This window comes from Diadema antillarum, unplaced genomic scaffold (genome assembly GCF_040938485.1).
Source record: "Diadema antillarum isolate AM-2024a unplaced genomic scaffold, OU_Dant_1.0 seq00000861_RagTag, whole genome shotgun sequence".
NCBI classification, from domain to species: domain Eukaryota; kingdom Metazoa; phylum Echinodermata; class Echinoidea; order Diadematoida; family Diadematidae; genus Diadema; species Diadema antillarum.
This window is the reverse complement of record NW_027271731.1, coordinates 1,637,309-1,663,498: the sequence shown is the minus strand read 5'-3', so window position 1 is coordinate 1,663,498 and position 26,190 is coordinate 1,637,309. Positions and strand designations below refer to the sequence as shown.

The following is a 26,190-nucleotide window of genomic DNA, read 5'->3' as shown; positions in this document are numbered from 1 at the left end:
TTATATACAGCTGTAATTACGGATTGATTGATTACACAGTCATTATAGACTCACGCCAGTTAGATTTATATTAGTATATATATATGAATATATATTTATTAGTGTAGCCATACGAGTGAGTCATTTTTGTATCGTTACAGCCCTGATGAAGGTCCGTTTGGGACCGAAAGCTCGGCGGCAATAAACAGACACGTTGACCTAGCTACGTCCACCTGGCTCTTCTTTTCACACTATATATATATATATATATATATATTAAGATTCCACAGCATATTTCTTTTGGTTACCTTTCTTAAACTACACTTCTGTGTATATAGTGATTACAATAATCTGAGACACGATTACCCCCTGTCAGTGGGCCATAAAGTAAATTCAAACCCCATGGAAATAAGAAGACACCTTCCTCCAGGTGTCACACAACTCTATTACACTCATTTTGAACACGAAGCTGAAATATCGGCTCTAATTTAAACATTGTATAAGGTGGCATCCAAATATTGCTACCTAGACCTATGGCTCTGGCGTTTTGCTTGGAAAACATCAAAATGGACTTTATATTTTTCCCTGTATTCTAATGAAGATAACTATTACGGAGCTAATTACACTGAATACTAGTAACTGTTTTGACACGCTTGTAGCGCATTGTAAAAGAGAAAGTATTGTTACAGATGCAACGTATTCTTCAGGCAATGTCTGAGGAAAAATATTACACGTAAAAGGATAAATGACCTTTTCCGAAGTGTGTATACACGATTCAAAATAGATTTTGCACATTGGCCTCAGATCATTATACTGTTACGACTAATACACTCTTGAAAATGATCGCACAAAAGAATCAATAAACTTTATCTTATTAACAGTAATATTTGGGGTACAACCAGTAATCAATAACAATCACATATCAGTACAATGATAATGTAATCACTTACATTTGTGTTACTGTAAAATGTAACATCACAAGGTCCATGTAATTCCCCTGGTATTGTCCAAAGATGATGTCCAATCAATGCACAGGTGAATGAGTTTCATTTTCAATTTCAATTTTATCATTTTTTCGTATTTCTCGATGGAAAATACATGATATATAACAAAACAGAATACTAATATATAATAATACAGAATGTCCAGCTTAGAAATAGGAAATAGGAATACGAACATGATACATAGCGGTCGATGTGTCATTTTTAATCAAAGTAAAGGATGCAAAGAGAAATACGATGGAACCTACTAAAAAGAAAAGCTTGTTGAGTGTAGGTCGCTTGTATAGCAATGCCAATTTACGTGAGAATGGAGTCTGTCGCGATTATACGAGAATCAATTCTCCGTAGGCAATATGTCTCACAGGTTTTATCTCCACAAGTATAGCTGGCCAGCAGGCAACACAGGACTGATTGTAACAAGTCGCTTCAGAGCCAGAAGTGGCGTAACTCTCAGAGCAGAGGTGTTGGGTACTCTGTCTTCTTCATCATTTCTGTGGCTTAGGTACCTGCAACCTTTCTTGAAAGTTCTGTAATTCTCTTCAACAAGGGGCTATATACTTGTGATTTCAAGAGCCTTCGAGATACCCTGACTCACTGTCTAGTTATGTGCATAACATCATACCTAAAAATAGTTACTAATCACACTGGGCTACAAGTACAGTGTACGTATTGCATCACTTTGAATGGCAATATGTAGACATTTCTTAGAACATTCTGGATTGGGTGAGTTCTTCCTTTTACATGCATGCATTGTAGCTATACCAAATAGAAACTTCTCTCTAATCTGGTCAACCTCTTTACATATCTACCAGTATGTACATTCATGACAGTACAGCGTGATAAAAAAACCTTAATGATAGCAAATGTCTTATCCCATAGATTGCACCTGTTGCACGAGTAGTAATTTTCTGTAGAACATCATCCATGTATGTGACGCCCAATTCAGATGTTCATTTTTTGTAACACCAAGAATTAAAAAAAAAAACAACAACGACTCGCAATCTGTTATGGTCTTTGTTATAATAATATCAAATATATACTCTCTAAAAAAAATCGAATGAAAATATTGAAGGAGTGAATACAAAAAAAGAGAGTGAATTTAGAGTAATATTGGAGTGAATTTTGAATGAAAATGTTCATTTTCTGCAAGGCAGGGCACTCATAGGCTCAAAATATAAGAAAAACAAGTGTCACGCCTCACCCATTCACTAAAAACATAAAAAGCAAGGGTTCGAATTGACCCGCTCTTAAATTCATTAATCGAGGTTTGAAATCTAATCTACATCTCACACACAAACTGTCATCAAGATGAACTCACCAGTTTTGTCCATTGGAACATTGTCTACGCTTTATGACAAGATTCTCCTCTTCCTGTTTCACTGGTCATCTTCCCATAAACTCTTTGAAACATCGTTTTCCCTTAAAAATCACACTACGAACGAAGGAGTAGGCCTACAGACAATTTGCAGAATGCATTTTGCTTTTCATTTATTTAAAACATTTCTTTTTTTGAAATAATTATTTATAATGCAGGTTATGTTATATTTTGTTGTTGCTTTTTGAAGTGTTTGATATTTGTACTGAATAGGCATGGTTTTACCGTCACAGCTGCACAAGTAAATGAATACGGGGTGCGTATTTTGCTGTCGACCTTTGGTTCTGTAAAGATGGTCGTAATAGTGATAGGTGGGCGCTGTGGCATAGTGGATAAGACGCGAGTTCGAATCCCGCCCAGTGCTTCATACGTCCTTGGGCAAGATGTTTTTACCAACTACTAGTATGTCCCTCTCGACCCAGGTGTATAAATGGGTACCTGGCAACGTTAGGGTAATGATAATAGCAAGGCCCTCTGGTAGAACAGTGGCAACACTGAAGAGGCTACCCTGGGTAAATAATACCTTATTATATTATTCCTATTCTTCTTATTATTCTTCTTCTTCTAAATTATCATTATTATTATTATTATTATTATTATCTACAGTGAGTTTGTGTATTGATTAGAAGTGATATGGAGAAAAATGATTGACACATGAAGGATTGAGTGATATTAGGGCTTTCTGTTCTTATTGGTGATCATTTTAAGAGAATTCATTTTCTGTTCGGGGGAGGGGGGGTGGCATTGAAAAATTGCCAATCATATCTTTGTGTTCGTAAGTGTCAGACTTTCATCTCTTCTGGAAAGGATGTTTAAATCAACATTTTCAAAACGAATGAAAGTATCCAATAGAGACATATAGACATTACTGTGATAATTTACATAAATTTCCATTACGGCGGCCATTCTGAACACCATTTTGGCTGATAAAATGACAAAATCGGTGAACTGAAATGTGTGTAAAAGTACACATTTTTGCTTTTCACCCTCGGATCAAATTTCCGAATCACTTTAGAGCATTATTTTTCAACATTTACAAAAAAAGAAAATGAATAGTGAATCTAAAATTTGGTGGCCATATTATTCATTTCGAATAATCTCAAAATCTTGACGGGTGCAAGAGTTGAATCATCAGAATTCAGCACTACAGAAGCAGAGTAAAGCCTTGTTGTTGTTTTTTTTTGTTGTTGTTGATTTTTTTTCATCATTTATAAGGCAATCCACACACAGGATTTCAGATTTTTGCCACCATTTTAGCAATCAAGTTTTGGCGGTCATCTTGGATAACTCAAAACCTTCAATGGTACTAATGTTTCATCGTTGTTTATATGTAGTTCTTCATATACTTATTTCTTGACAAAGGGAATATCAGGAAACTGAGAAATACCGATTTATTCAGGCTTATGTTACAAACATGAAATAAATCATTCTCGGGGTGGGAGTTGATAATGATAATAATAATAATAATAATAATAATAATAATAATAATAATAATAATAGTAATAATGATAATAATAATAACAACAACAACAATGATAATAATAATAACATTAATATATATATCTTATTATTATTATTATTATTATTATTATTATTATTATTGCCATTATCATTGTCATCATCATTATTATGGCCGGTTCCTTGAAACTCTGGCCATTTATATAAGTACTGACATGGGAACAAATACCGCAGGTATACAAAAGAGACGAGAACTAATGTTCCATTGAGAAATGAAGCACGTGAATAGTTTTATTAGCTCCTGAAATGTTCCGGCATTTACTGTACAAAATATAAAACACTGGAAGTATCTAATCATACGTAATCAATGATGTACATGTGTTCCAATCTGCATCTCGGTAAAGGCAATTTATCTTCTATGGTCATGTTCTTTGTAATCAATGGAGTCTACAGTAAACATTTAGCACGGTCGCTTGAACAGGCATTGGTCGCACTTGATGCGGAATTTCTTACCGATCAGATAAGATCTACAATAATTATTGCATGAGAAACTACATTAAAAGTTGCATGTTTTAAAAAAAAGTAAAGAAAGAAGGTGCGTGCGGAATATACATTACTTATCTATACTAATCTGAAAATAATTGGTCAACATTCAACCCACCGTCACATTACAGATCCAACCCTTTATTATTATTTTTCTTTTCTTTTTTTTTGGAGGGGGGTACCGGCAGCTTTTAATGAGCACAGGCGATTGAGAGTCTCCACCCGCAGCCATAATACAGTATTCAGTGTTGCAGTTTGATTAAAGAATGATAAATATATATCATATATCCAAATTGCATAGAGCGACATAATTACAAGGACAACAACCATAACAAAAACACCATGACAATACTCAACTCATCCATTGCCACTGACAACCATTTGACAGTAAAGATTCGTGATGTTTTAAAGTGGTGGTGCCAAGAAGGTTAACCTGGATGGTTCAGCGTATGATACGGCAACGGCCGATACGTTTTTAAAGTAGTCTCTTTCGAGAGAGACGGTTTTCTCTGACAAACGGAAAACTTGTGTTTGCTTCCGTTAAGATAATGTCCAATAAAAATAGATTGTGGAATTATAGACCAGGTTGTGTCTATCTCTTATCAGGTTGCAAAATATGTTGAAGGTGAATTTTTGTTTCCAGGCAAAAGGTTGGATCTGTAATGAATCTTAATAAATAACTTGCACGTCATGAGATATCCTTTCGTACCTAACTAAATAAAAAGACATATTCAATTTAAAAGAGAAATGTACAAATATTCGAGACTCGCAGTGCATTCTCTATAAGTGCGAAAAATACTTAGATGGAATGAACTTTGAAATAAAAAGCAACATATTATTTACATAGCCACCAAACCACTTAATTACAAATAAATATGCAACATCCTGATACTTATATCATCATGTATTCATATTATCATCTTATACAGGCAAACCTTTAAGTAATTGATTAAAAAAATAGTAATGAGAGTGAATGAATATGATAATGTTCAGCCAGCATGCAACATAGGAAAAAGTAATTACGTAACACAGGAAAAACGAGTAAAATTTGCAACCATAATGATCTATGACATCAGACAAATCGTTCCGTCACAGAGTAAACTATTGTCGCTAAGAATCTAGCACCATCAATAGATAAAATTGTCGGAGAAAGGGTCTATAATGAACACGAGTTCACGATCGCACATTGTAAATGCCAAAAGACTTTATATCTAAATTAGCAACATTCACACGTACAAAATTGCGGGATGACGATCGCGATGCAAATCTTGAGATTTGTATCCCGCTAATTTGCGTACGTATGAATCCCACTAATACGATGTCTCTTTTGCATGAACAAAGTGTTTGTGTCAAAACGACAAAAACGCCATTTGCGCACTCAAGAAACTCATAGGAAATATACATACATGTATAGTCATTCAGTTTGAACAAGCCGGGAGCAGTAATGCATACATAATATTATCTGATATACATGTATTATACATATCTGACGCTAAACTGCACGCCTGCTTAAAAGTTTGCTTAAACTGAATTTGCTTGGAATTGAAAAGGAGGGATAGAAAGAGTTCCTCTATAAGTGTTTATATATATATATATATATATATATATATATATATATATATATATATATATATATATATACGACGCCCGATATTCATGAAGCACTTCACGATCACTTATACAAGGAGCCTTCTGAAAACCCAACGGAAAGAACCTGCGTCATTATCACTACTAGCTATCTGTTGACACGCATGTCTACCCCAGAAAGGGCCAACGGCAATGAAAAGACATGATAACGTATAGTATTTGCTGAAGTGATTGAGGCATAATATAACGTTCCTTGGCAGAAGAGCTATGGCATATGAGGGTATATTATGCAGGTAACTGTATACACGTCATGTACAATATACATGATACGAGTGTCTCCCGATGATACTTAAGACTGAGGCACGAGTGTGTGGAGTCGGGCTTTCCTGGCCTGTTGCTGGACGAGTACACTCATTAGGGCCTACTCACCTTGACCTGTAAACAAGAGAAGTAAAATCAAAATCATCATCGGGTGGGTTTGGATGAGTAGCACAAATTCAGATTTTGTTACGTCACATGTGTACAAATCTGCTTGTGCAACAAAACAAAACAAAAAATGATTCTGATAGATTACATCGATAATGATGCGTCTCGCCAAAATTACTTATTAGCAAAAGTCAGTATTGTGACGATTTTGCCTTTAAAACAAACAAAAACAACTCACAAGCGAACAAGGAGAAAAACTTGATAATAAACATTGGTGGCAGAAGGATTGAATCCTGTACAGGTGCTTTAGCACTTGCTTTAGCCAACTATATTCTTGTGTTGTGACGAATAGGACTCGCATGTAGAGTGATTTTGCAGATGAAATTTAATGCAACTTTATAGTCATTTCAGATTTCGATTATTGCGTATTTCTCATACTAGCTCATATCTGAGAAGTCTTAAACTATTATTTCTAAGATACCCATACTGTTATTGTTTCATAAGTTATAATGCAGAAGTACAAATCCCAGTGTTTATCTCTTATTCATTGTACTGCATAATATATGAGGAAAGGGGAGAAAGAGACCTGGAATTGTTAAGCCTTTTTTCTTCTCTCATGTAGCTTGTCAGGCCACTTGTGTAAAGGAGATATCAACTCCCTTGCCATCCTCTATAAGATGTGATGGGTTGCCATGATCGATGATTTTCGCATTTCATTCGGAATTTTACAAAGATCGCTTCATTTCAGCTCTATCATATGTCTTCTACCAATGATAATAGCTTTAAGGACAATAAATAATTTCATATATTTATTCATCTCGTAAAATAAAGCAAAGCAATTTATCAGTTGTTGGTAAAGTAATGACGGAATGGTAACAGGTATAACACACAAGTGACAGGGAATATTGGCTCAAATTGTAAGCGTGTAATAACTTGTTATTATGGAGCGACGCGATTTGCGACGCGAACGTTTGCGTTTGAGACGAGGATTGCGTTGGCCGTTCTCCTCTCTCCCTGCGTCGTGTTGCAAAGTAGCTTTAGATTACGAAGGACGCAGTCTAGACAAAGTAATATGGCGCCCCCATATTATTATGATCAATGCGTCAAATGACTCTCAGCGTCGTAAAATGGCCCAGAACCGACCGTGCAAAATCAGACGACGCGAGGTCGATTTTTATAAAGCAAATTTGCGCATGGGCAGAGCAGGTGTTTGTTTGTTTGTTTTTTTCCTCTGAACGTCCGCGTCGCGAAAATCCAAAGCTCCCTCTTGCGTTGAGAACGCAAACACAATATTTCAATCTCCCAACCGACTTACTAATTTCACATTTCGCCCCGCTCCATCCATGTCGACACACACAAGTATTTGGCGCCACACATTGTCCGTGGTTGGAACAATTATCGGGACATACGTCAGCTAAACACAAAAAAGGAGGGGATTTAAGAAAGAAGGAAAGAATCATATTACAAAAGGACACAATAAAACTTGACAAATAGACATGACGAGTAAACTTTCATTTTATAAACGACTGATTCACATTTGGAAATACCGATGCGAGTATTTCATACAATAACTATTCTTTAACACTGAACGATTGTTGGTTTTTTTTTTTCTATTTATGTCACGGAACGATTATAGTTGTAACGAGAACCTGCGTAAACCATGGAGTACGACACTCCAAGCTATTAAACTGTATATTCATTTTCTGATGACTAATGTGACCGAAATACACATACTTCAGTTAATAGTCTATAGTAATGCTAATAGGCACATTTATAAATGAGTGGCTCTACAAATACAATTCTCTATTTATTTATTTATTTTTTTGTTTACTGTGGCATTCTCTCTTTACAGATCCAGGAATTATGAAAGTTATAAAACTATATTCGAATACTTTACAGCATGCCAAACAAATCTCAAATCTATATGATTACTATGCAACATCATTCGTATTTATGGTTATAGATGTTAGCATGTTATGTGTGTGTGTGTGATTGTATGTATGTTTATTTGTCTGTGTGTGTGTGAGAGAGAAAAGAGTGTATGACCCCGTTTACAGTGCGAGGCTCGGCCGCGGCTCGGCCGCGGCCGTGCCCAGCCCCGCTTCAGTGTAAACGCGCAAAAGGCCAAATGCGAGGCCAAAATTGGCCTCGCATTTGGCCTCGCTCTGGAGGTGGTCTCGGCCGCGGCCGAGCCGCGGCCGAGCCCGGCCTTTTCTTGGTGTAAACGCAAACTGGGCCAAATGCGCGGCCAATTGCGCTGCCAATTTTAGTCTGGCTTCCAAACCCTCTGCCTGTATCTTTCGCTTTTCAGGAAATTAACCCCCTCAACGTCGAAAAGTAGTATAGTTTAAGGTGGTTTTGTCCTGCAAAGGATTCTTTCCTTCGGCAAAGGCCTTTGCCCGAACGGCGACTTCGTCGCCACGGAATTCATTTGGCAAAGGGTCTGAAAACCAGACAATACCAAATTGCATTTGTTTACAAGCAGAGCGCCACTACGACAAAATAATTATTGAAAGGTTTGAATCAAAAGCGCGGCCGAGCCCAGCAGTGTAAACGGACAAAATTGCGGGGCTCGGTCGCGCAATTGAGGACGGGCTCGGCCGCGGCCGAGCCACGGCCGAGCCCGGCCCCGCACTGTAAACGGGGTCTATGTCAGAGTGTGTGATGTATTTGTATAATTTTTTGTTTGTGTGTTTTTATGTATATGCTCTTGTAAGTACGAATGAGTTACATGATTCAATATATTCAAGGGATATATTTGTGTTTGGCATATGTCAATACTTTCTAGAGAAGGAATTATCAGTGGGATTGATTCATAATCGAGTTATTCATGTTGAAGAGAGATTATTTGCAGTATAAATTGAAAACATTGATTTGTTTGTGTTAAGAATGTATTTGTATTGTTTTTGTTCGTTACACCCAGCATGGGTTGATTCATGAATGATTTCAATGAAATCAATAAATATCAAGGAAAAACAAACAAAAGTGTAGCTTCTTTCTTTGCATTTTTTATTAATCCATAAGCTCCTTAAAGAGTAACCATAATTATGTAGAATTCACGTTATTAGCAAAAATTGAACATGAAAATAAATGTAAAAGGAGTGAACGCATACACTCCCTTCGTTACCAGCTGAAGCAGGCCTACATACCGGTCTGGCAGCGATGACCACTGAAGCCCGGAGGACACAGGCACACGTTCGGCTCTACACACTTCCCACCGTTGAAGCAGTGAGGGATACACAGAGCTGTGGAGACAACGAAAGCAGACAGACGTGATAACAACAACGAATCTAATCATGTACGTTTAACTTTAACCCATTACCTGCCATACCTACGGTTACTTCGTAACCCCCATGTGTAAGGTGGGGATTTTCAGATTCTCGTAGGGAATTATATAGTTAAACCAGATAAAAAAGATATGACAGCGGCAAGTGAGGTTTACGTGCAGATTTCGAATCGACTGGGTTGTATCCCCTTCCCTATCTAATGTTCCCATCGAAAAAGCGATTTAATGATTCCTTAGTCATTCTTCTTGAAGGCGGGTTTACATTTGAAATCACTCAGAGTCGTCCAGAATATTTCCACCTTGCCGTTGTCTCTTCAATATTCATTCCGTTAAACCAAATATATAAAAAAAATGAAGGTTTAATAGTATTAATCATGTTACCAATCAATAATTCGATCATCCATCGAATCAGTTATAAGCGTAGGGTGACCTACATGACTGCATGTAGTAAAGAGCCCTGCTTGCTTCTCAGCGTTAGTGTACGATACCAAAGCACCGGGCTTAGAAGGTACCACAATGCGTAATATTTATGATATCATATTACATATGATTTATGTACATAAGTTTGGGTGCAAGAGTTCAGACGAGACGCGTACTGCTCTGGCTAAAGACAGACACCGTGGGAGAGTCAAATACTTTGCTGTCACGGTCGGACAATTACTAATCCTCGCAGTCTATTCATCAACATTACTCTTAGACTCATCCTTCGATTTCGGCGGTGTGAAAAATCTTGGTCCAACAATCAGGAAAATTGTTGCCCATTGTGTCTCAATGTCACTTTACTGTAAGGGATTTGGCGACAGCGACGGCCACTGAAACGCCGGTAGCGCGAAAGTTATACCAATTGTTTATGCAGTCACCTGACAGTAAATAATCATTATTTCAGAACAGTGATGGATGGTGTTTAGTGTGGTTTCTTTCGGTGTTTGTGACGTCATGTTCTCTGTATCATGATTATTTCAAAACATTATATGATCTTATATAGTTAAGATGCATCAATTCAAACCAAGTCAAATTAAATTAAATCGTGCGGCCAGATATGAAAAGCCAGCAGTACAAAAATTGTCAGGACGGTGCTTACCATAATGTACAGCCACCTACATTACATACTGACTACTTCAAAACAGTAAATTATGTTCAGTAAGGTTTCATGCGACGTACCATATCGTGATCATTTCAAAACAGTAAATGACCTCAGCAATGTTTCATAAAGTCAAATATCGATTCGAAATTAATCAAGTCAAATCAAGTTGAAATAAATCAAGTCTTGTTCCACCAAATCGGATCGAAGATAATGATTACCTAAGTCAATAGCTCACAAATCCTAGAATTACTTCATTCAAGCTGACGAATTTCCCTTAGTTTAGTGTCTATTCGCGAGATTCCAAGGCAACCTTCGATCACAAACTGGTTCACTCATCCTACAGAATATTTGTTGCTGGATATTTCGACATGCAACATCTGTTTATGAACGCTCCTTCCCATCAGAGCGGGCTAGACTTACCATTCTCGCAGGCGGTACCATAGTAACCCGATGGACATTCGCAGACCCCGTCATCGGCACACCTAGCTCCGTACGCACAGGGCGGATGACATGGCGTAACTGGTCGGGAGAGAACGGACGGTAACGGTTACTATTGTGATTATCTGTGTTTTGGGCAGGTGGGTTAACCTCCACTTACTTACAGGTAACGAGGTGTGTAGTGTGTTATCCCTATTCAGAATTACAACGTCTAGAAGGCAACGTGTTGATAATGGGATGGACGGATGGATAGATAGGTAGGAATAGGGACAGAAAGACGAAAGATGGATGATTATACACGGGTGAACATAATATGGGGGATAGATGGATACAGCATTCAAACACAGCACAATTTTACAGAACACATACAAAGTTTAACAGATTTATGATCGATCATAAAATCGTATACATTAATAGGTTTTGGTCTAAGATTTGACAACTAAACCCCCTTAAATGCCTGTAATTAATGAACTGTATATATTACATCATTAATCCCCATCCCCCCCCAAAAAAAAAAAATAAAAAAAAACATCCGGTGAGGATTTGTGTGATGGTCAGTAGAGGACATGTTTATTCGATGGCATCGTCACATACATCTTAAGTTTCGTACACTGGTACATGCAGCTGTAAACATCAGTGTTTCGCAATACCAACATGGTCCCGTAAAGTATATAATTTTCCTATCCTATTTGCAATTTTTCATGAAACTGCACTGACCCATTTCTTTGAGCATACTAAATTTCAAGTAGCAAACTTAAACAAGGAGTGAATGTTTTATGGTTTGTGTGCTCCGGATGTATGTCTTTGTCGATGTATTTATCATTCATCGTAAGACATGTCAGACAACCATCGTGACTAAACGATTATAGAATTGTTGCTATCATATCAAAGAACGCAACCCGAGTCCAAGAGTACATTATGTATATCATGACCTTGGAACTATTAACTATTTTAAACTAGACTGCCTCACCCTTTTTCTCGCACTGCTTCTGAACGTGTATTTTCAACGGTGACGCCGGAATCTGGCGCTTGGTGGCGTCCCATATTTTTATCGTCAATCTTCCAACAGCAACGCCCGACTTGCGTCCTGTACACGGGAATCCGACCTTAAAGACTAAATTCGTGAATGAGAAATAGCAAGACAGTGTTTAGTGTTATCGCAACACGAGTGAGAAGACAGGGAAAAAGTACATGAGCAACTGAAATCAACTAAGGATACGAACAAAAGAATGGGGGACTAATTTACAAGCCTCATTTTCTCTTGCTTCAATAAGCCAGTTCGGAGTTAGCCCATGGGCACATTAGTACAAATGACATTTCTCTTTTCTTCGTCGGTTAAGGGCTTTACGTTACAATTTATGGGATTCATAAATCCTATTGAAACAAAGAATGAACTTGAGTAGACAAGGGGGTGTTTCATCAACGTTTGTCAGCGCTGACAACTGTCAGCACTGACAATTTCAGCAAAATCCTTGGTTTTGATTGGCTGAGATGCTCTAGTCACGGACTGTTACTATGGTGATTCAAGTTGTCAACGCTGACAAACGTTGATGAAACACCCCCCAGATGACCAGAATGGTCCGGCAATTAACACTTGGCAAAGCGTCCATTTCATTATTTTGTATTAAATGTACTGTATAAACAACCTCTTTCTTTGATATTGCCAATTACTACTTTGGGTGTTAGGTGGATGTGCTGGCAAGCAGCATTTTTTAGGACCATAATCACAGATGCTTATCCCAGTGAATTTAAAAACCAACATGCCTGTTGATAGGAATGACCTTTTTTCTGCTCATGCGAAAAGAGGAAATGCGAACTGGCTTATTATCCAATTTGAAGAGCGCAGCTTGAGCCCGGAAATAACCCATGAACCACTGTCAGCGTGTACGATATCGTCGGCGTAATAAGGGCTTTTGTTTTGATCATCATATCTTTGACAGACTCGACTGAAAATCATCGACAAGAGAATTCGACTCTATGCCTCGGGAAACATGCGATTTCCTGTCGTCAGTCAGATACGAATTGTTGTAACTTGCTTAGTTTAATTTTCTTGAAAAAAAACATACATATACACACACGCACATACACACACACAAAAAAAAAAATCATGAAACAGAGTTGATTGCAGTAAACGAATGATACTGCCAGACATTTTCCCATTATATCTCCTGACATTTTCTTGAAGTTAGTAGGTATTTTACTTGATCGATTTCCTGATAAAATGGAATAGTCCAAGAGTATTAGTTTTAACCTGGACATTTTTGGTAACAAGCTGATTTTTTCAGGATAAGTCCAGAAAAATGTCTAGAATAACATACTAAAAGTCCTCATAAATCCTCTTTGAGCGTTTTCCGCAATCAAAGATGGCGTCCAAAATGGCCGCCATTTAAAGAAATTCTTATAACTTTTCAACCAGAGAACCCAAACACAAAATTTAACTGTCTAAATATAAGTTTTGAAGCATGAAGAACTCAATAAGATACATATTAAGAGATGTTGGTGCACGCAAGTACCGAAATCCAAGATGGCGTCCAAAATGGCCGCCATTTTCTGAAATTCTTATAACTTTTCAGCCAGGTAGCCTAAATACAAAATTTGAATGTCTAGATATATGTTTTGAAGGATGAAGAACTCAATAAAATACATATTAAGAGTTGTTGAAGCACACAAGTACCGTAATCCAAGATGGCGTCCAAAATGGCCGCCATTTCTTGATTTTTTTTTTTCATAATTTTGCCAGTAGATTTCAACTGTACACACCTGGAATGTCGAAATATACGTTTTGAGTCATAGGGAATCAAATATAACATTTATTCAGAGATTTTGAAACACAAATAAAGCACTTAAGCACTTTCAAAAATGATGTCCAAAATGGCTGCCATTTCCTGTTTTTCCATAACCCTGCATCTAGGTGACCGCGATATGCACTTAAATGTATAATATAAATTTTGAGACATAAGGAACCCAACGAAATACTTATTCAGAGATCATGAAGCACGTACATTGTAAGTTCAAATAAAACAACGTGAGTTCTTCGCGAAAACCAAATGTTGCCCAAAATGGCTGCCGTTTGTTTATCAAAAATTGCTGTTTTTAGCCTGTTTCAAGAGACAAAGAAATTCAACATAATGTTCGAGATTCAACAACTCAGAAGGTCCAGCGGAATCTTTCCCTTAAAATGTGCACAAAACGGGTATAGGTTGGGTTGGATGTATTCCCCCCCCCCCCCCCACCCCGTCCTTGGGGAAGGTGGTGGCCTGTACAATCATTATTTTCCAAATATTCAACCTGAAGTATTTGTACTTTGTCATTGAATTACAATCATAAAAATGCTAAACGTCCCTTGCTCGGCCCCTTTCCATAGACTTTGTACACTTTTGAGATTAACAAATTTCCGAATCTGTCGTCAAAAAGTGTGCACTAGATCTTTCACTTACAAAATGCAAAAGTTAGTTCCCTCATATTGGAGAGTAATTTGCCCTAACTTTTCAACCGCTCACTTCCCCCAATATCAATTGAATACCTCTTTGATTAACAATTCTCAAATATTCCATCAAGTGTATGTAAATGACATAATCATTTTCATTTCTATTCAAGTGTAAAAGCTCCCTCGTGTTGGTGGGGGGATGGGGATATTGAGCATATTGAGACTATTATTATCTCCTCTTTGAGGATGGACAATGTTCTCAATATAACACCAAGGGTGCATTAGGTCGTTTAATGACAATCATCGAAATGCAAAACTCCCTCCAGTGGAAAGTGATCCCCCCCCCCATCCTCTACTAGCTCATTGCCTTGAATATACTAGTCTTTATTCTACTTACACTTTGTAATAGAAACAAAAATCTAGTATTTCATCAACAGAGCGCACCATAAAACCCATAACCTGAAAAAAAATCTCCATTTTGTGTGAGGTGCATGACCTCATAAACCTCCCCCGCATATTTCCATAAATATATATTTTCTATACTTATAGGACAAAAACAAATCTCAGATATTTCACCAAAAGAGTGCGCTAAGTCTCTGAATTTCAAATTGGAAAATCCCCAAGTTTCCATCGTATGGGAAGGAGTATTTTCCTCTCACACTTCTCCCTCCCGGACGCTTTCCTGAATATATATTTTTCCTAACGTTTTCAAATAGAAAACAAATATTGGATATTTCACCAAATGGGTGCAACAGCTCTGTGAATTTCAAGTCCGAAAATACGAAAATTTCCCTCATGTGGGAGCAGGCAACCCTATAACCGCGCGCACTTCCATGATTAGATATCTTTTTGTTCCTTATTTTGATGGAAACAAAAATCTAATATTTCACCAATAGGGTGCACCAGATGTCTGAATATCAGGTCTGAAAATGCAAAATCTCCCTCATGTTGGGGGTGGGGGGGGGGGTGGGGAGAGGGAGGGGATCCCCCTTCCACACCCTTCCATATATTACCCATTTCCCTGAATACTACTTTATATCCAATTTCCTACTCTTTGATGGAAATAATTCAATATCTTACCAAACGTTTGCACTATATGTTTCACTTTCGAGTAAAAAAAGAAAGAAAAAAGGTCCCTCGTGTGGTAGAGGAGTATCCCTCCTCCATGTACCAATAACTATGAGTGCCATATTCTCTGATTTTTATTCATTATATAATTTTACCTAATCTATACGAAATGAATAAGATAATTTAGACACTATATGTTTAGGTAAGCAATATACTGCACCAAAGAAATTCACTGTCATGTGATGAATTACACATTATTTTGTCGCACATGTAGACACTAATTTATTATTAGTGTCTACCTTTATGTAGCACAGATATTAAAAAGAATTGTTTTTACTTCTTTAAGAATTGTTTTTACTGGAACTCACCTCATGGTAGACATCAAATGCATTGGTAATAAAAAGGGGCTAGCACTAAATGTTCATCTCATGTGCTTAAAGGGACACAGTCCTCACGAAATTTAAAAAAATATGTTGTTGTTGGTACCTCCAATGAACTACTTTCACCAAAAACAAACTTTAAAATCACCAAATAAGCTCGTACATTTTGGTTGAAAAAGTGTGACTCTGCATGGTGAATATGCTAATGAGCAAGTCTTGGCGGAGAGTCATACGTCGTCGATGCACAACTCTTCCCAGCCGTGTTCTGCTCGTTATCCGTACGCTCCCTAGTTTACCCGGATGCATGAAGACGTCGGTGGCTACTCCGACTCGTATTTGACATTGTTTCTACGTTGTGTGTGTGTGTGTGTGTGTGTGTGTGTGTGTGTTTGTGTGTGTGTGTGTATGTATTGTGTATTATATTCGCACGTGTGGACGGTACAACTAGATGATAGATCTACGGTAGATACGCGTACGCACCCCGTACGCGGTTTGCCCTTCGCACTTTTCCAGTCTCAAGCGCAGCTGCAGCCCTACCTGTCGCCGCTCATGCATGTTGATAGTACGTACAGAGTGTACATATTTGTAGGTAGAAACGATTCTACACAGGCCTGCTAGTACACTACAGGGGCGACCGCATTCAGCGTCGTCTGGTCAGGCTATCTTACATCAGTAGTTTTGCTCGAATCGTGCAGAAAATTTCCCAGGAAAATCCTTTTTTCCGTCCCAGACCAACAAAAGTATCGTGAAAGGTGAGCTGTATGGCTGGGAAATATCGGTACAACGATGCCGAACATAAGAAACTTAGGGCCTACAAAATCTCGAAATCGTGTTGTGACCGACCTGTGCGTGGACAATTTGTGAAGCGATGTTTTTACGTGGACCGGCAGGCTGTGGCCCTCGGTTATAAACCGAGAAAACTCCTGAAACCAGATGCAATCCTTACCATTTGCTCACATGAGTTATAAAACAGAAACACCTCGAGCATCGACTTCGAAGAGAACCGAGGGAAAAAAGCGTAGAGAGGTAAGGAAAGTGGCTAGCTATGTTTAATTTACCGTGGGCCTGCAGCCGGGGTTGGACTGCAGTACAGTGCCACTGAGCTAGCCAGTGCCGACTGGACATGCACGGCAAAGTGGAGCGAAATCATATCCCTACGACCCCCTGTGTTTACCCTTCCCGGCTCACGTCATATTTTTTTTTTTTTCGAGGAAAGGCGATTATCTGACTACTTACAGAAATATTGAGATACAAACAATATTTTCTTTGAAGAATTCGACTCTCTCATGCACAGGTTATCTTCGGTTTGAATGCCAAAATCGACTGAACGGAGTCGAGTGTACTGTGTATGTATACATTGGTATGGTAAGGATTTGCGCGCGAGAGTGGTTTCTACGCTAAGAAGTATGCAACACGGACGGAAGCTAGAAAACGACCGTGCCTATTTGATGTCAAGTTCATGGTATATTTGGTTTAAAAATACATATGAATTTATGTTTTCAATATTAATTTTTCGTAAATTATATATATCTAAGCTTGAAATATTTTGTTTGAAATTATAAAACCACAAACTTTCACATTATATGATAAAATTGCAACTAATCATTTTAACACTTAAATTGGTTTTTAGAGGCACGGCTGTCAACTTGGTGAGTAGGGCATGCACCACAGAACTCTTACACATAGAAGAATCACTCGCCACCCGTTTTGTCGCCGTCGCTCGACTCATTGTCACGTGACGTCCGCCATTTTGCTTAGCGGAACTTTTTTGCGTGCAAATCCCAGCAGACGCCATCCACATACAGTGACTGCATGTTGCACCGTGTTTTTCTGACGTTCCGAGACCCTGAGCGAGGCATTAAAATGCCGTAGTGTGCGGCTGTAAACTGCACAAATCACTTGACAAAAGGATTTTGAAACAGGTAAGTTTGACACCAAGCCATGATGAGAATAACAAGTAATTAATTTCCCAAGTAACGTTACAATTAGGCGGATCGGTCGTATGTTGGCTTTCTTGTGAGCGCAGTAGCAAAGGTAGTCCCAGACACTGGATTTTGTGTTTGCCGTCGACATATCTGTTTACCACCAACTACCAAAATATGCAAAATAAAAAAGATCAAGTAGGCCTAATTTAGGCCCTGGGGCTATACACTCTGTACGTTGTGTGTTGGGGCAAGCAGCTTTGTACATGTTACTATCTATTTATGTAAATTTGAGCTTAGGTGTAAACTTTACACGTAGATTTATTCTTGTCTAGCTAGAGTCACGTACAGTACTAGTGGTGGGTCAGTGTCAGTGACAACACTCTACAGTCGTTTAGATACTAGATTGTCTAGACTGACTGTGTACTCTAGTATTATCAGGAGCTTTCCATGGACCATGTCCATGCATGCAATCATCATCATGCTTGCCATAGTTGTATTGTAGGTACACATGTTTTATGATTATGAATATGAGGTCTATACAAATCTGATATGGTAATAATTTTCACATGTATCATATGTTCTCTGTGTGTTAAAAATCCTAGATTTCCAAGAAGGGGTGTTGCTCTTCGCCAAAGATGGATTGTGAACATGAGAAGAGACCACTGGATTCCCAAACCATACTCTACCTTGTGTTCTGACCACTTTGAAGAGAAGTACTTTGATCACACCGGCCAGATAACAAGGCTGCGGGCAGATGCTGTACCAACTTTATTCAACTTTCCACAACATCTCATGAGGGTACATGCAGAAGAACAAATTTTAATTTTGCATGTTAGGTGTTTGAAATTTGAGTTTTAGTTTTGAAATCCGTCCGACCAGGAGCAGACATATACCCTTCTGTGTATGTCTGCTTTAGAAACGGATTTTAATCTACCATCACATCGCATCCTGGTCGCTGATGAAGAATGCGATGACTAACCTGTTTGGTGTCTTGTTTCTAAATAATGCGCTTTCCTTGCCAGGATAAAGCGTTTTGAGGTCTATTGCCATTTTAGGTTTTTATCACATTCACTTCTGTTCTTTCAAACTATATTGCAGGATTTCACTTTAAATGGTGCTTAACCTAACAAGAGCAAGTGCAATTTTGCACTACGTGTGTATATGAATGTATTGCCTTTGTTATCATTGCCAAGAATGCCTTTCATATTCTTGCCAGACAGTGTCCATTATTCATGGATTTATTTTTATGTTGTTGCCACATTGCCAATTTAATGCATGTTCATGAAACATATTGCTTTCGCAATATGCAATATTTTTCATACATGTATTTGCGAGACTTGTCTTGCCTGCATATTGTTGCCACGTTAACATTTCGTACTATACCATAGTATGTTTTCACACTCATAAGGATTTCATTTTGAATTGCGCTTGAAGCGAACAAGTGCAAGTGAAATCATGGATTATACAGTATTGCCTCTGATATTTTTTTTTATATTCTTGCCAGTGTCCATTATTCATGGTTTTATTTTGCTGCCATATTGTATGCTAAGTGATTGTACATGCATTTGCTTTTATGATATACAAGACATGTAGTTGTCATATTTGTGACACTTGTTTTGCCTACATGTACATACTTTGAGATACAGTGTACTGTAGTATGTTTTCACACTCTTTAGATTTCACTTTGAATTTCGTTTGAAGCAAACGGGTGTGTGTGAAATCTTGCATTATACAGATGTTCATGTATTGCCTTTAGTTGATCTTGTTATGCCAAGAATGCATGTGATATTCTTGCCCGACAGTGTTCATTATTTATGGATTTTATGTTGTTGCTATATTGCATGATAGTTGATTATACAGGCATTTGCTTTCGTGATATACAACATTTGTTGTATATATCTGTGATACTTGTTTTGCTTACATGTTGTTACCAAATTATATTTTCATACTATACAGTGTATGGGGTAGTTTTTGTTAAACTCATTACTAAGGATTTAATTTTGAATCATGCTGAGCTAACAAGTACAAGTGAAATCTTACATTTACAAATGTTTTGCCTTTAATACTGTTACCAGGAATGCCTTTGGTGTTCTTTTCAGTGTCCATAATTCGTAGATTTATATTGCCATAGTGCATGCGGATCAACACAATATGTTTTCATACTATACCATAGTGCGTTTTTACACTCATTAGGATTTTCTTTTTGAATCACGCTTGAAGCTATCAAGGGCAAGTGAAATTGTGCACTATATTGATGTATTGCCTTAGATAATCTTGCCAGACAGTGTTCATTATTCATGAATTTTATGTTGTTGCCCTAGTGCATGTCCATTATAGATGTATATATGCATTTGCTTTTGTGATTACAATAGTTGTCACAAATTTGGGACACTGGTGGTCTTGCCTATCATTTGCATAACATGTTCCTGACGCATGTACTGCCTGTGATTATAGCCGCCGTATTAGGTATGATAATGGTACGTGTACTTCAAGCAAGTGGTATATCACTGTACTGTGGTTGATTCTCAGCAATCAACTTTGACCTTGATAAATGTCAAATAAATTGTAAAAAATCAGGAAAATTAACTCTGTCCAACTTAACTTCCTGTTTTTTTTTGTGGGAAGACAATCTTGAAAGGAGTTCATGTTTGTAATGTGTGTGTGTGTGTGTGTGTGTGTGTGTGTGAATACATATATATATATATATATATATATATATACATACATAGATAATTATATATATATATATATATATATATATATATATATATTGATTGAGTACCGGGTAGTCTACATGTTGGTGCAGCAATATCATGATATCGAAAGTAAAACAGGAACCAAGTTCATGTTGATCACCAACAATTTATTTACAGCACACAAATATTTGAGCGATTCGCTCTTTCTCAAGTGTTGTTGGAAATCGCTCAAAAATTGGTGTGGTGAAATAAATTGTCGGTGATTAGCATGAACTCGATTTCTGTTTTATTTCATGTATACAGATATACAGCGTATATATGCCTATAGGCCTATTGCTTCCTATACCAATATGTGCAATAGTGATAACTACATTGTACTACACACTACTAATGATAATGATAACAGCAGGAATATATATAAGTAAGGTGATCGTTGTCTTCCAAATTTCTAATATGTTGAACGAGTATATGTCAGATGGGGAAGATGTATTACATGATCATATCCACAAATCATTGATTTTTACAACTGGACTGACTGGAAATTAATTTGACCTGTTTAATGGGAGAAAAATCAAAAGCACGAACACACATCTTCTTACAATATCACTGGAGGGGGAAAATGCAAGACATAGGGTTGAGAGGGGTATCAGAAAAATGGCAGGACACAGACAAGGACAGGCGCGCGTCTTAGATTATTTTATACCAAAGCAGATCACGTCTCCGAAGTCAAATACTATAGTACATCTATCCAAAAGGGGAAAAACACCTGTTTCAATACAGACAACTTTCAGGGAAGAGTGTGAAATAAATAACATAAATGAGTACATGAATCTGTGGTCAACGCTGGATTGAGAAGTACCAGTTTGACAGTTTACAAGTTCAAGTAAATATCAAGGGCTATGAGCGGCTGTCATACTGCCCGATCAGTGAGTTGACCGTACCGTACTCGCGAGGAGCTGCGGAGGTTCCGCTAAGCAACATGGCGGCGTGTGCACTGAGGCGTCACATCCGGGGCGCGCGGTGGCGACACCGAGCTCAGCGGGTTGTGAATGGGTGTGATTCTTCTATGTGTAAGAGTTCTGTGGCATGCACTACGTAGCATCTTTTTGCCGGCTCTTTCACGATCGCTTGCAGGAATTATTTTTCAAAAATCGCGTACGGAGACAATTTTTGATGTCCAAGCGTATAAATTGGTGAAAGTTTATATTTTTTACTCTTCTTAATTATCAGTACAGTGAAAATCTCAGGACTGCTTCCCTTTAAGGTGACGAAAATAGACCATGTGGTAAAAAGATATTGCCTTGTAGTATATAGGCTCTCTGTTTAGCAACAAATCTGTTGGTGAAATATTTCTCTCGTAACAAGGACACACTCCTTGAGTTTAACATGCAAATGCTTTTATTTGTATACTTTACACATAAAAACTATATTTTGAATAAAAAAAGTTTCTTATAAACTATACTGACATTTACATAATTGTGAGATAAAATTGTGACTGCCGGCCATTTTGCACCCAATTTTCCATTTTAGGAAGAGCTCGAGCGGTTAAATCAGTACATGCGAGCGTCAAAATCTCTTAATATGTGTTTTATTCAGTCCTTCACGTTTCGAAACTTGTAAAGACGCTTAAATTGTGTATTGGGTTCCCTAGTTGAAAGGTTATAAAAATTTCAGGAAATGGCGGCCATTTTGGATGCCATATTGGATTACGGTACTTGTGTGCGTCAGCATCTCTTAATATGTATTTTATTGAGTTCTTCATCCTTCAAAACATATATCTAGACACTTAAATTTTGTATTTGGGTTATACCTGGCTGAAAAGCTATTCAGAAAATGGCGGCCATTTTGGACGCCATCTTGGATTTCGGTACTTGCGTGCATCAACATCTCCGGATATGTGTTTTATTGAGTTCTTCGTGCTTCAAAACAAATATTTAGACATTTAAATTTTGTATTTGAGTTACATGGCTGAAAAGCTATAAAAATTTCAGAAAATGGCGGCCATTTTGGACGCCATCTTGGAATTCGGTACTTGTGTGCACCAACATCTCTTGATATGTATTTTATTGAGTTCTTTATGCTTCAAAACATATATTTAGACATTTACATTTTGTATTTAGGTTCTCTGGTTGAAAAGTTATAAGAATTTCTGGAAATAGCGGCCATTTTGGACGCCATCTTGGATTGTGGAAAACGCTCAAAGAGGATTTATGAGGACTTTTAGTATGTTATTCTAGACATTTTTCTGGACCTATCCTGAAAAAATCAGCTTGTTACCAAAAATGTCCAGGTTTAGGCCTTTTTTTGACCTAATGCTCTTGGACTAGAAGGGAAGGAAATGCATGAGACACCCACCTGATTCAGTCGTTGGTATGACTCCAGAGGGCGGTATATTGATAGTTGGATTGCCTAGGATTTCCGTGCGTGCGGTGCGACCATGGATTGAATAGGAGAACTGGAAATAAACGAGAGCGAGAAAAAAGTGGAGTGAAACAAGAGCTGATGAATTCCGTTGAGACTACACAATTAAATAGTTAAAATGGTGGAAAGGACTAAATTTAATAACAAAAGATGGTAAATGGAGAGTTCGTTTTAAATCAAAATATTGAAATGCTTACTAGAATAAGACTTTTTTACTGAAAAACATAGATCGACACAGTCTTCATTTTCTTATTCTTCATTTCGTAAAATTCGTAAATTTTTATTGACAGGGATAACCTCACATATTCACTATAAAACTTTAGAAAGTAAATAGAGTAGATGACAAAATGATCAGAATTGCAAAAGAAATAGATTTATCTTTTATCTATCATTGCATCCTGCTGTATAAAAAAGTACAAAAATTTTTAGTCGTTGTTTCCCGAATACTTATTTCTACATCTGCAAAGTAATCATCTCAAATAAATACAATAAATAAGGATTTTTGTGCGTCTCCTGTGTGTGCACAGTGTATGTGTGTGTGGGTGTGTGCGTGCGTGTGTCCGTGTTTGCTTGTGTGTTTGTATACCATGATACACAATGAATGATGTACACGTAAGAAAATGAGACTTTCCGAAAGTAGGTGAGGAGACATGGATTCATTGATATCATTATCAATCCCCTATCGTATCACACCTAACATGTTATTCCAATTTGTAACGTCAATCGCGTTTTGTGGTACTCTGATTCGGAAAGAGTTCACGAGAACGCGTCTGATAATATTATAATCACAGAGCCATATGGCGTCATTATGGAAAGAAAATTGCTACAAATTGATCGGTGACTATACGGGACCTCCCACAAGCTCGTTCCCGACAACCAGTGGCTAAACAGCGGACGGGTTAGCGGGAGCCGGTTAGCGGTAGCGGGGTTGCCTCGGTCTGTCGTGTGTCAGGCATATCAGTGGGGTTCATATCATGACGTCAGCTGCTATACCAGCAACATGTGTGTGACGGCAAGCATCAGGGCCCCGTATCGATGAAAGATGTTAGGATGTCAACTCTTGCTGGAATGGCAACTTCCCATAGCAACAGCCAATCAGGAAGCTGCATTCTAGTCGTTACCATGACAATTGCCATTCCAGCAAGAGTTGTTATCATATCAGTTTTTTTATGAAATGGGGCCCAGCAGATGGCAGTTGAGGTGGTGCGCGCTCTTTTGTTTGTTGTTGTTGTTGTTGTTTAGAACGTATAGTTTTGAGCACATAATGATGCTATTGAAACAAACGAACATTTTTTTTTCAATACCTATTTATACCGTACTATAGTTATACGGAGTGAAAGAGAGAGAGGGAGGGGGGGGGGGGGGGAGAGAATCAACTGCAAGGAGCAGAAGAAGATGAAAAACAACATAGACTGACAAGAAGAAGGAGGAGAAGATGGAGAGGGATGGACGAATGTCAGAGTTTCGAAAGATCTTTAAGCAGACAAGGGATACACGGCCGGGGTGATGCTTCGTGACCGTCCTCTCTCATCGTATGGTGTTCAAAAAGTTTCCGTCGTTTGGAATTATTCAACTGTTCCTTTTCATTGGCCATCTCCTCACGGGTCTGTAGCATGATGCTTGAACAATAGGAGGAGTAGGAGGAGAGTTCTAATTGATTTTATGCTTTTTGTTACGAACAGACGCGTTTGGTTTCTTTGAGTCAACATGTGCAAGAATTTCATAAATTCTGCGCACACAGAAAAATTAGGAGGAAGTTTATCGATCATAAGTTGAGAGGATTATTGCGATACGCTTCGCTGGTCGAACTCAACCTCCGTGTAAAGAGCATTAGTGTGTGATACCTGTTTTTACTCTTGAGGTTAACCCAATTTCCTGTGTTAAATATATCCGTGTACATATACCATTGTTTCTACAAGCTCCATGCATGATTCTTGCACATCTGGTTCAAGGCCCCCGAGGGCAGATGTGGCACGGGCTCTTGCGGCGAACCAAGCACCAGACTGGATGCAGCAGTGCGAGAAACCGACAGAAGTCTAATCGAGAAACAAAAGTCTTGCGGACAGTATAGCTGGCGTGGGAAGGCTACAATCAGTTTTGAAGGGCAAATAGTCATCTGTATCGGCTTGACGATATACATAATATTCGCGTGTGTAAATGATCGTGGAATCAATGGGGGAACAAGTGTTTAAAAACAATGAAGGTAGTATGATATTATGAGGTGCACGGAACAATATTCCCCCTGAACCACAATACGTGTGCAGTCTCAGTCATGGATTATGAACACCTTATGAAGCATTAGTAAAACGGTTCCATGACATTTGCTCCTGCGACAATCATTACCCCAGTGAAATATCTGCGCACTAAGCCAAATATAAATTCTGCCTACAAACATAACCCCTACCCTAATCCTAATCCTCACATCAAACTAAATCTAAAATCCTATCACAACCCCCACCCTTTCCCTAAGTCCTTGCAGAAAATAAACCCGGCGCAATTGTCCCGGGAGCAAATGTCGTGTCATCCAGTAAAACATTCGAGGTGGTGAAATCGATTAGGTGCATGATGGCTATCACAAGTTTTGGTCACACAACAACAGCAATGGTTCTGACACAGAATGTCATAATCATTATTATGTCGATGACTCGGCAACATCAAAGTGTTCCTGAGTCTTGCCCATAAAAATCGTCAATGCTCTAAAATTATTACAACAAAACAAAAATATGATGCGAAGGATGCACGTTCTTCTTTCTGATTTCACGATCAAAATAGCATATTCATCCAACAGCGGTCCAAGTTTAATGTGCAGGTCAATGGTACACGCATGAGGCTATATGACATCACCTTATCGCTGTTTCAGGAACAAAAATGTGAAAAATAAATCAGAATTCCCCAACTCATTTTTTTAGGTCAACTTGATGAACACTTGTGCATTAATTGATTAAAGGTCCCGTTTACTTTTGAGAGCAGTGATATAAAAATGTTCCAGATATCACATTTGATGCATATGTGTAGCACTGTTGTATCACAAAACATCCTACCATATAAAATTTTCGCAATAAAGCCTAAAAAAGGAGATATCAGTATTTTTCTCAA

The 26,190-nt window shown here is 38.0% G+C and overlaps 1 protein-coding gene across 1 annotated transcript in view; it reads right to left on the bottom strand.

Moving 5' to 3' along the window:
* Positions 1–6,364: 6,364 nt before the first annotated feature.
* Positions 6,365–26,190, bottom strand: part of LOC139740566 (wnt inhibitory factor 1-like) — a 40,875-nt gene continuing 21,049 nt past the window's right edge. The window contains exons 3-8 of the mRNA XM_071651152.1: positions 23,029–23,128; positions 12,148–12,291; positions 11,160–11,258; positions 9,519–9,614; positions 7,685–7,783; positions 6,365–6,378 (exon numbers count right to left, since the gene is read on the bottom strand). Coding sequence (XP_071507253.1) covers positions 6,365–6,378; positions 7,685–7,783; positions 9,519–9,614; positions 11,160–11,258; positions 12,148–12,291; positions 23,029–23,128 — 552 coding nt within the window. The remainder of the gene's footprint in view (positions 6,379–7,684; positions 7,784–9,518; positions 9,615–11,159; positions 11,259–12,147; positions 12,292–23,028; positions 23,129–26,190) is intronic.